Here is an 11,186-nt window from a genome sequence, read left to right as displayed (position 1 = left end):
GAAGCTGACTGGACTGACAGTGGTCACTTACTGGTGTTGACCTATAAAGTCTTACACAGCTCAGGACCCCAGTGCCTTAAAGAAACAACTCTCCCCATACAAACCATCCCAGACCCTGTGCTTGTCATCTGAGGCCCTTCTCTATGTCCCACCTCCCTGAGAGGTTCGGAGGGTGACATCTAGGGATTCACCCATCCTTAGAGTGGGGTGTGCTGTTGTGCCAGACCTATAGTCTTTAGGCCTCTCCTTTTTGCCTCTAAAGGTCACTTTTCCTGGGCCACAGGAAGATGTTGTCATCTTCCTGCATATGGGGTTCTATGTCAGGGGTGGGTTTGAGCTGATGGACATTGTGAACTATGGGTTAAAATTAAATGGTCTCATGTCTTGAGACCAATCCCCCATGTCTGGATGATCTGAGATAAGGGAGCCATGTGGCACTGGGTTACCATTGTGATACCTGGGAGGTCAAGTGTATGACTTGCTGAGTCATTTCATGACTACGTGTAGAGATGGGTATCATAGTCTCTAGGACATTGCATGCCTTGCTGCTGTCCTGTTTGCATGTCAGGAGTCTGAGTCAGGTGTAGGTCTGTAATAAAAAACACCAGTCTCAGTGAAGTTAATTCTTCATTCAAAGAAACTAAAACTACAGAGTCCTAGTGATGCCAGCAACTCTTCTCAGTAAGAGAATGAGCCAGTTGTCAGGTGAGCCAGTTGTGAGGACTGAAGGTCCCTGTCTTCCCTTCCTCTCTGGGTTTTTTCCCAAGCTATCGTAGACTGCGTCTGTACGCAACCAATCTCTCCTCTGATCTTTTCATTTCTCTGTGTTTTCTGGAAGACTGGGGGTGGGGAGCGCATGTCTGTCTCCTGGCCCCCTCTCCTCCCAAGGGTCATCTAGTTCAACTCCCTGCAATGCAGAATATGCAGGTTGCCAATACAGGATCAAACCTTGGCATTACCAGCTCCTCGCTCTAACCAACGGAGCTGAAACAGTGGTCTACCTAGTCCATGGAATAGCACTGGATATGAGCTTGTTTCAGCGTTAACTTAGAATCATGGAACTGTAGAGCCCAAGGATAATCTAATCCAACTCCCCACAAGTCATGAATCTGTCCCCTAATGTGGGGCTCGAACCCACGACCCAGAGAAGAAGAGTTTCATGCTCCACCAACTGAGCTATCTCAGGTTGAGAAATGACAGATTGTTCTCACTTTTCAGGCTAGTCTTGGAAAGGGGCCATCTTTCGATATAAATCTTTTGATATAAAGTCAACACATCAAAGCCTGCTGCTCCAGGGTCACTTAAAGCAGCTTCCGTCGTTCCTGCTCCTCTTGACGCAAACAGGATTTCAACACATATAGTCGAGTCAATGCAGCCATTGTTCACTGATTTTTTGGCCTGGTACATTTCCCCTTCTTCAGACATCTCACTGTCAGCGCATAAAAGAACCATTCATTCATGGTAATGCCCCAAAGTATTGTGTCGGTCAATTAGGTGAGGTGCTCTTGTCTTATATGAGCCTTAGGATTGCAGCGTTAGAATCATAGAATCGTACGTCTGGAAGGGACCGCAAGTGTCATCTAGTCCAACCCCCTGCCATGAGATTAATAGTCATCTAGTCCCACCACCCTGAGATTAATAGTCTCATGTTCTACTGACTGAGCTTTCATGAAGCAAAAGCAACTGGAAAAAAATTTCAGCATCAGAATCATACTGCTTCAGAGAGCTAAATAGGTGTGATAGCTCTGTCAGTAAAGCACAAGGTGCTTCATCTCAGGGTTGTGGGTTCAAACCCACGTTGGGCAAAAAATTCCTGCATCCCCAGGTAGGACAATGGGAAAGCTCAGTTGGTAAGAGCATGAAACTCTTAATCCTGGAGTTGTGGATTCAAGCCCCATATTGGGCAAACGGTTCCTGCATTGGCAGGCAGAAATTCAACAGGGGCAGCTGTCTCCCCATCCTAACCAGATGATGTTCAACAAAGCTGTTGAGGTCTGCCACAAAAACATCGCCATTCTGCCAAAGGGCCACCATTCTGCTCTCTTCTTGACCAAGGGAGGTGCTGCTTTTGCCTCATCCATTTTTTCACCTGTCCGGCTATGGGTGTTTTTGGTGTGTGTGTGGTCCCCCCCCCAGTAGTTATTGTTTTTGAGTCAAAATTTATTTCCTAATGCCTTGTTTCCCCCCAGCACTGATCATCACCAGTAGACCACGAGACTCTTCATCTCATCAGAACTAGACCATTCTATGATCTATGACCAGCAGCAACAACTAGTAACAAAAGGCAGGCTGTGTTTTGGCCTAGTGGCTGGAACCTTTAAACCAAGCGTGCCTAGAGTTATCAGTTGCTAGGCAGCGCCCCAAAGCCAGCGGGGTTTTTGGGGGGGTGTGCGATGCTGTGGGCGTTGCCACTCTCTCTTACACACACATAGGAAAGGTTGGCTATTTCAGACCCCTCAACTGCTCCTCAACCATCCTGGTTGTTGTTGTTGTTGTGTGTGTGTGTGTGTGTGTGTGTGTGTGTGTTTGTGTGAGATCACAGAGGCCATTTTGTAAGCATCCATATTGGATGCTTTAACCACTCCTAGAGTCTTTCTGCTACAGGGCAGCTCTATAAATTAAGTCAGTCAATATATATGGGGAAAGCCAAGTGTAACTTTGAGAAGGATCTGAAATACTTCCTTTGAAGCTTGAATTTGTTTTATTCTGGATTGTTTGGTTTTTTTATGGTGGGGGGTGAACCATGTATTCCTTGGAGGAAAAAGTAGGATAAAAATGCAATAAATAAGCTCTTCTGCTTACATCCTTAAGAAAGCTGGAGGGGCCAGTGAGATGGAGATGTCAGTTGCTAGCCTGGTGCCTAGAGATCTCCACGTGGTCACAATTGGACCTCTGACCATTGCAAAACTCACCTGGGGAATTTTTTTTTATAAGATATTTATTAAAGTTTCACAAATTATATAATCAAACACAACAATACAAACAAACACAAACAAGAAAAAAACCAAAACACATATAATTTCAAATCCTTGTTTTCTTAAAACTTACTTCACCAACCTCCTCATACCTCCCCTTTCTGCATTCCAATTTCAAATATTTAGTTCAGCAAATCCTCACCCTTAATTTTATCTAATTGTTAACCTTTCTTTTCTTTTAACTTAATCTTTACAGCTGTAATCCACTTAATTTCTAAAGCCGCATCATTTTAACACTCATTAATTTTACAATGTTTCTTAAGATAGTTCTTAAATATACTCTGGCTTCTCTTCAGATCATATAAATCTTTCGCCTTTTTCACCTGGGGAATTTTGAACACTGCTGGGTACAGAGACCAGAAAAGTTGCTCCATTACCACATGAATTGGTAGCATTGAATTGAAGGCATGAGGAAGACCAGTATGCAGTCTGTTCCTTGACTAGGTTGGGAACATGTCCTGGCAGGGGATGGAGATCTCCTATCCCAGAGAAAGACTAACTGTGATGCAATTTCGATTTTAGGGTGATGGAGTCAGCGGCTCTAAGGAGATCAGAGATGATAGTCCGAGTCGTGTTGGGGTTGCTCTTCGCCAGTTCTGGTAGGAAGTTCCTGGAGGAAGACAAGAGATAAAAAGTGGGAAGATCACAATATTTATTTCAAGTGCCCTGGCTTTTCTTTCTTCTTCTTATGGAGGCAACTGAGCAAATTCTGAGTCATTTTATCTGTGGATAAAATTATGAGGGGTGTGTGTGTGTGTGTGCAAGCAAAAGTCCTAGGTGTCAGAGTCAACTGTTAGGCTGGCAAGGCAAAGGAGATAAAGGCTGTCTGTAACCAGCAAGAGCAGTTCTCCTTAGAATAATAGAATCATATATTTGGAAGGGACCACACAGGTCATCTAGTCCAACTCTCTGCAATGCAGGAAGTTGGAGTTATTGTTCTTTTTTGCTCAACTGAGGTTTTAAAGCAGAGATTGGATGGCCATCTGTCATGGATGTTTGAGTGGAGATTCCTGCATTGGAGGGGGTTGGGCTAGATGACCCTCAGGGTCCCTTCCTATTCTATGATTCTGTGGTTCCCAGACCAGCAAGCAGGCCCAACCCAAAAGCATTTCTAGTGCCCAGGAACACCATCTGACATGCCCCTTCCCTCCTTTGTCCAAATCCCCAGCTTTGAGAGGTGGGAACAAGAAGCTACTGTTTTGAAAGTTAGCAACAAGAAGCTAACATTTTACTGATGCCACCTTTCCTTTCCACACAGTGCTGGGGTTGTGCCCCCCAAGGTGGATCCTGTACAGGAATGAGCTTTGCCTTTACATCCCAGCTGGCTCTCTTGTTCTGTCCTGGAGTGAAGCCAGAGTCTTCTGCAGGGACCAAAAGGCAGACCTGGTTGTCATCAAGGATTACCACAAGCAGGTAAGAGGCGGATTTTGCAAGCTGCAGGCTGGGAATGCTTTAGTTTGGGAGGGAGGAAGCGTGGGAAACCTCACTTGAGGATGACTGCCTGGCATAGAATCCAGATCTGACCCAGGTATGGCAATGGCCAGGTGCTCTAGGTGCCGTGTTTCATTTCTGCTTTATCTTTTAAAGGAAAAATCTCAAAGTGGTTGACCACCCACTAAAACATCCAATCAAACAATCCAGAAAGGGGGAAAAATTCAAGCTTCAAGGGAAATATTGCAGATCCTTCTCAAAGTGACAATTTGCTTTCCCCATATTTATTGACCAACTTAATTGATAGAGTGGTCCCATAGCAGAATTTCTTTAGGAAGCCAGTGTGCTGTAGTGGTTGAACAGTTGAACCAGGACCTGGGAGATCAGGGTTCAACTCCCCACTCAGCCAGTCATGAAGCTCACTGCGTGACCTTGGAGTCAATCACAGACTCTTAACCTACTTCGCAGGGTCGTTGTAGGGATTAACTGAGGAGGAGGCGAACCAAGAGATCTCTGCAAAATGCACCTGGCACCTGGCGAATTTCTAACACTGTTCAGAACCCTTTTCTATTCTGCGCCCAATGAGGGCTCTTGAGTCCCAGGTTGGCTAGGTCATTTCCTGAGCCCGGGAACATAAACAGCTTGTGCAACTAGCTGAGCATTGTCTGCACTGACTGGCAGCAGCTCTCCAAGATTTCATGCAAGGACGCTGCCCCAGCGCTACCCAGAGATGCTGCCTTCTGCATGCAAAGCAATTGCCCTAACACCAAGCCATGGCCCCTTTCCTGTAGAAGTCCCTGGCAGAGGCTGTTGGGAAAGTGGCAAAAGTTATGCTGCCTGCCTTTGCTCCCACTGCAGGACAGCTCAGTCGGTAGAGCATGAAACTCTTTTTTTAAAAAATATTTTTTATTACAAATTTAAACAAAACATATTATCTTAATACATGTCATCCTTAATTCCCCCCATTCCCCCCTCCCCCCATAAAATAACCCCCCCTCCCCCCCTGACTTCCCTCAGCTCCAGTCTCTGGTTTCTCTACAAATACTATTATCTGCATATTACAAAACTGTAGAAATCCTTAATTTATCTGGCTGGTTATTGTCCATAAAAAGTTTGTGAGTGTTTATTCAAAACCTGCCAAAACCTGCCAGTTCACTTTGTTGTTTCTTTAAGTACTTTGTAAAAGGTTCCATTCATCATTAAAGTCACAGTTATCCTTGTCCCATAGTTTACGTGTCAATTTTGCCAATTCTGCATAGTCCATCAGTTTCTCTTGCCATAGTTCTTTAGTCGGGGTTTCCTCATTCTTCCATCCTTGTGCTCATAAGACTCTCGCCGCCGTTGTTGCATACATGAAGATATTTTTCAGCTTCCTTGGCAGGTCTTTTCCTACAATCCCTAACAGAAATGCTTCAGGTTTCTTAACAAATGTTAGATGGAACATTTTCTTCAGTTCATTGTATATCATTTCCCAAAACTTTTTAATTTCATTACAATCCTACTACATATGGTAAAATGTCCCCTCCTTTTCCTTACACTTCCAACACACATTTGAACTGGTTTTATACATTTTACCTAACTGCACTGGAGTTATATACCATCTATACATCATCTTCATATAATTTTCTTTCAGCAAAGAACAATCTGAGAGCATGAAACTCTTAATCTTGGGCAAAAAGATTCCTGCATTGCAGGGGTTTAGATTAGATGACCCTTGGGGTTCCTTCCAACTCAACAATGTTATGATTCTGTGATTTTATTATGCTGCCTTTGCACAGATGTTCCTGACGGAACTCTCAGACAGCACCCGGGAGAATGCCTTGCACTACTGGATCGGGTTAGCATGGCGAGAGGCAAGCAGTCAGCTCGCCTGGGTGGATGGGACCCCATTATCGCAGAGCTGGTACAGGTAAGAGAACCTTGATGCGTGGCTCCGATGGCAGAGGGCTCCAGTGTGGGGCTTCAACCCACAACCCCAAGATCAAGTCTCCTGCTCTGCCGAAGGAGCTATAAAAGTGGTTTGCTAAGAGAGCAGAAGCAAGTTCTTTGCTTTTGGATCTTGAACTCTTTCTGCTTTATCAGAAACTGGCTCCAAGGCCACCCCAAGAAGGAGCGTTGCACACAGCTCGTGGGCATCTATGCTGGCCAGTGGAGGGACTGGGATTGCGGTGCCAACGTCTCCTTCATCTGTGAGATGCCCATGAAAGGTAAGAGCAAAGAGGGTGTCTCCTTCCCAGCCTCGACATTCAGCAGCCAGCAGGAGGCATAATGAGGGAGGCTATAGAAATACTGCATTTTGCTGATGAATGGAGAGAGCCAACCCCAGCAGCCTTCACTAATTTTAATAGTAGTAGTAGTAATTGTAGTAGTAGTAGTAGTAGTATTTATATCCTGCCCATCTGGCTGGGTTTTACCTCCCCAGCACCCAGAGTCGGCATGGAAGGGGTCCCTTGACGCTTCAAGACTTAGTAGCCATTGACAGGCCTCTCCTCTGTGCATCACACTGTTGACTCATGTTATGCTTCTTGTCCACTAAGACCCCTAGACCCTTTTCACGTGAACTACTAGTAAGCCAGGTGTCCCCCATCTTATATTTGTGCAGATGGTTTTTCCGACCAAGGTGCAGAACCTTAAATTTGTCCCTGTTGAAATTTTGCTAGTTTGGGCTCAGTTCTCCAATCCGTTAAGGTCATCTTGAAACCCGATTCTGTCTTCTGTGGCAATAGCTACCCCTTTCATTTTGGGGTCATCTGCAAATTTGATGAGCATCCCCTCAATTCCTTCATCCAAGATGTTAAACTACAGCGGACCCAGGACAGAGCCCTGCGGCAGCCCCCCTTTCCCCCCAGGATGACGAGGAACCATTAACGAGCACACTTTGGGTTCAGCCAGGCAACCAGCTACAAATCCATCTAACAGTTTCCTCGTCCAGCTCACATTTTACCTGCTTCTTCACAATAATATCATGGGGGATTTTGTCGAAAGCCCTGCTGGGGGAAGTGCAAAGGGGATCTCTGGATTTCAGGAGGAGAAAGTGTGGAGGAGAACGCTGGGTGGATGAAGGGGAAATAAAGGCAGTGTGAGGAGTTCACCATTTACATTAATCTAAACTGTGGACCTGCCCACCAACTTCATAGCTGCACCTTCTTGTACCTCTCTCTCTCCCCTTGTGCCTTTCCTGTTTAGATGCGCTCCCTGGCTCTGTGAGGAAAGTGCCCTTCCACTCCCACTGCTACGCCTTCCATTTCCCATCCTTCCGGGAACTGAGGTCGTGGAGAGAGGCCCAGTCTTTTTGCCAGGAATCTGGGGAGGGCCTCGCAATTGTTGGAGATGAGGAGCAGAACACCTTCCTGTCAGGTGAGGGATGGAAGCAGCAAACCAGTAGCCAAGACAGTAGCATTTTGGGCTGATCTACCTGGGCTCCTCTTAGAATAATAGACTCATAGTAGGAAGGGACCACAAGGACCATCTATCTAGTAGTCCAGCCCCCGCAGTGCAGGAATCCTTTTTGCCCAACACAGGGCTCGAACCCACGAACCAGAGATAAAGAAACTCATGCTCTACCAATTGAGATATGTGCTTCTTATTAGTTTTTTAAGTGCCCTTAGGGGATGGCTGTTGCCATTTATCTCTTTATATTTTAAATATTTTGGGGGCTGCTTTTCTGGGCAAATGCCCCTTTAAAGATGCTTACAGTCAAAAGCAGCAAGAAAATGAAACTAACAGTGGAGATTTTCAAAACTTAAAAGAGCACCTGTACCCAAATGCCGCCCTCAGAATAACTCTCTTCCTCCTCCTCTTCAGTTGGTACAGTGTGGTGCTGATAATGCCAAGGTTGCAGGTTTGATCCCCGTATGGGACCACTGTGTATGCCTGCATTGCAGGGGGTCAGACTAGATGACCCTTGGATCCCTTCCAGACCTACAATCCTATGATTCTATGAGATGGTGGCATTTATTGTCCCCATTCAAACTGGGAGGTAGTAGTGATGGTTTTGCACTGGAAGAGGGTGCGGGGAGCTGGTCATCTAATCCTTACCAAGAAACATCTGTGATGGTTTCTCCATTTCCTCACCAGATGCCTTTCCTGAGGACGGTTGGCAGATGTGGATCGGGCTGCGCTTTGGCACCACATGGAGGTGGAGTGACTCGTCAGCCCCCCCCGCCTATTTCCGGTGGCATCTGGGTATGTTGAGTCCAAACATGATCGCTCCTGAACAGAAGGGTCCTGAATCACAGCTGGTTCTCTGTGTCAGAACTCTTGGTTGCCATCCAGAACTGCATAAAAAAACTAGAATAATAGATTTGTAGAGTTGGAAGGGACCCCAACTCAACCCCCTGTAATGCAGGAATCTCAACTCAAGCATGATGACAGATGGCCATCCAACCTCTGCTTAAAAACCTCCAAGGAAGGAGACGCCACCACCTTCTGAGGGGGTCCAATCCTCTGTTGAACAGCTCGTACTGCCATAAAGTTGTTCCTAACATTTAGTCACAACCCTCTTTCTTGTAACTTGAATCCATTGGTTCGAGTCTTACACTCCAGAGCAGCAGAAAGCAAGCTTGTTCCATCTTCCATGTGATGACCTTAAGATATTTGAAGATGGCTCTCATCTGTCCCATCAGTTTCCTCTTTTTCAGGCTAAACATACCCAACTCTCTCTACTGTTCCTCATAAGACTTGCTCCATAAGACCTGGAGCTCTTTATTATTTTATTGCCCCTATTTATTTATTTATTTATTTATTTATTTATTGCATTCATATCCCACATTTTTCTACAAGGAGCTCTTTCCCTCCACCCTTAATCCCCTTAATCCCCACAACAACAATGCCCAAATTAAGATTTGAACCCTAGTCTCTCCCAGGCCCTAGTCTGCAATACCACATTGACTCAGCTGGGGTTCCTTCTCCACACAAATGGGCTCTGGGATGGGGTGTTGAGGCTGGGGGAAGGGTGTGGAATGGGCCTAAAGTTCTTGCCCATTTCCCACTTGGGGTGGGAAAGAAGTGCAGGAAGTGATAATGAAGGTAGCATTAGGAAGTGTGTTGGGACTTCCTGGAGACAAGGTAGGAGGCTGTAGCTAGAAGCCGCTCATATGGGCTCTTACAACCCCTGGCTGCTCTATTCTCTAGGAAAAGCCCCCGAACAGGTGAAGGACCAGTGTGTGGTGCTGAGTCTGCAGCCCACCAATATGGCCCAGCATGGGACGTGGCAAACCAGACCGTGCAATGAGCGTCCTACGACCGAAATAACAGGATTTGTCTGCCAGCACAGATATGGTGAGTGCCATAGATGCTCAAGGGCAACAGAGGGGCCGCAGACAGGCTGGAGCAGACAGAGAGAGAGAGCTGCCTCTTAACTTCTCTCTTCTCATGAGTGGAGAAAAGGGGAGCTAAAATCACAAAGCAATTTGCAGTATAAAAGCACCACTCAGGTGTGAAACTGTTGGATTTTCATCTGAAATGCTGGACATCATCTCAAGGAGACCAGAAAGCAGCTGATAATAATGATAGCGATAACGATATCGGTAACAGTAACCAGAACTGTAACCATAACCGTAACAGTATGATATCGATTAACGATAACGATAAACATAACGGTAACGATAATGGTAACAGTAACAGTAACAATGTTATTAATTGTACTCTGCTCCAGCCACTCTGAGATCCAAGGAATTGCAAACCCCTAATTAGCAAATTCCTGATAAATTAGGTAGAAAGACTAGAGGAACAGACTATGCAAAGGGCTGGCAACAAACCTGTGAAGGACTGAGCTGACAAGTTTGAGACAAAATCCCTCTCCAAAGGCTTTTATGGGAAATCTTGGAAGAAAGCCATCATGTAGGGGGATAGCTTTCATCCCCTTGAATTATAATTATTTAAATTATGCCACCCTTATATAAATTATATGCCACCCTTCATCAAGATCTCAGGGTGGTTTACAAGAGGCAATTCAAAAAAGGCATGCTCATTTTGATTTCAGAATCGGCATTTCGTTTCGTAACTGCATAAAATCCTCCTGAAAGATAAAAGAATCTGGATTTGGGGGACAAGTTTGGGAACCTCAGATTCCACATGTGAATTTGTGTAGGTCGCTGCCCCTCCCAATCCCTTTTGCCTCGGCAGGGGGTGGGGGGAGAGGCAGTGGCTGAGTGCTAGGGGGCTGATCCAAAAGGCGGGTGGGCTTCTTGTGGGATGGAGCCCTCCGATGCTTCCTCTTACAGGCTCTGAATGAAATGAGTGTTGGGAGTCCTTGAGTCGAGCTCCACCAATAACAGCAGGCTCCTCCGCCTTGCCTTCCCTGGGCCTAATTTGCTCCCATCTCTGTTGCCAGATTTTTGTGGTCCGCCGGAGCCTGTGTACTTTCCCCTCCCTGGAGGGATAGGTCCGCACGCCACAGCTGACGTCACCTTCTCTTTCCCTGGTCATTCTTCCTGCACCCTGTCCTTGGCTGGCCTTCACACCGATGCCACTCATTTCCGTCTAAGCCTGGAATCCAATGCCACCCACGTGCATGGCAGTGTCACCACAGATCTCGGCGGCTCCCTGGAGCGCAAGAACTTTTCTGGGGTGCCCTTTTCGCCTGGGCTGTTCAGCACATGGAGCCTCTTCACTTACGCTGACGGCCTCGCAAGCTTCTTGGACCACCAGGAGCATTTCCGTCTCTCCAGCGCCCAAGACATTCCCTTTGCAAACCTCGGCTCCTTGAGGATAATAGGAGCAACCGTGGCCAACGCGTCTCTAGGTAGGTTGGGGTGGATTTTGGGGGGGGGGACACAA

The 11,186-nt window shown here is 46.3% G+C and overlaps 1 protein-coding gene across 1 annotated transcript in view; it reads left to right on the top strand.

The window, feature by feature from the left end:
- Nucleotides 1–667: 667 nt before the first annotated feature.
- The window catches only part of LOC309524458 (uncharacterized protein), a 30,910-nt gene continuing 20,391 nt past the window's right edge, over nucleotides 668–11,186 (top strand). The window contains exons 1-9 of the mRNA XM_082242398.1: nucleotides 668–681; nucleotides 3,498–3,574; nucleotides 4,234–4,388; nucleotides 6,185–6,315; nucleotides 6,489–6,613; nucleotides 7,593–7,763; nucleotides 8,484–8,591; nucleotides 9,540–9,686; nucleotides 10,741–11,151. Coding sequence (XP_082098524.1) covers nucleotides 3,502–3,574; nucleotides 4,234–4,388; nucleotides 6,185–6,315; nucleotides 6,489–6,613; nucleotides 7,593–7,763; nucleotides 8,484–8,591; nucleotides 9,540–9,686; nucleotides 10,741–11,151 — 1,321 coding nt within the window. The 5' untranslated portion in view covers nucleotides 668–681; nucleotides 3,498–3,501. The remainder of the gene's footprint in view (nucleotides 682–3,497; nucleotides 3,575–4,233; nucleotides 4,389–6,184; nucleotides 6,316–6,488; nucleotides 6,614–7,592; nucleotides 7,764–8,483; nucleotides 8,592–9,539; nucleotides 9,687–10,740; nucleotides 11,152–11,186) is intronic.

This window comes from Podarcis vaucheri, assembly GCF_965113315.1.
Source record: "Podarcis vaucheri genome assembly, contig: HAP1_SCAFFOLD_243, whole genome shotgun sequence".
Lineage (NCBI taxonomy): Eukaryota > Metazoa > Chordata > Lepidosauria > Squamata > Lacertidae > Podarcis > Podarcis vaucheri.
The sequence above is the reverse complement of the archived record's forward strand: the minus strand, read 5'-3'. Positions and strand labels throughout refer to the sequence as shown.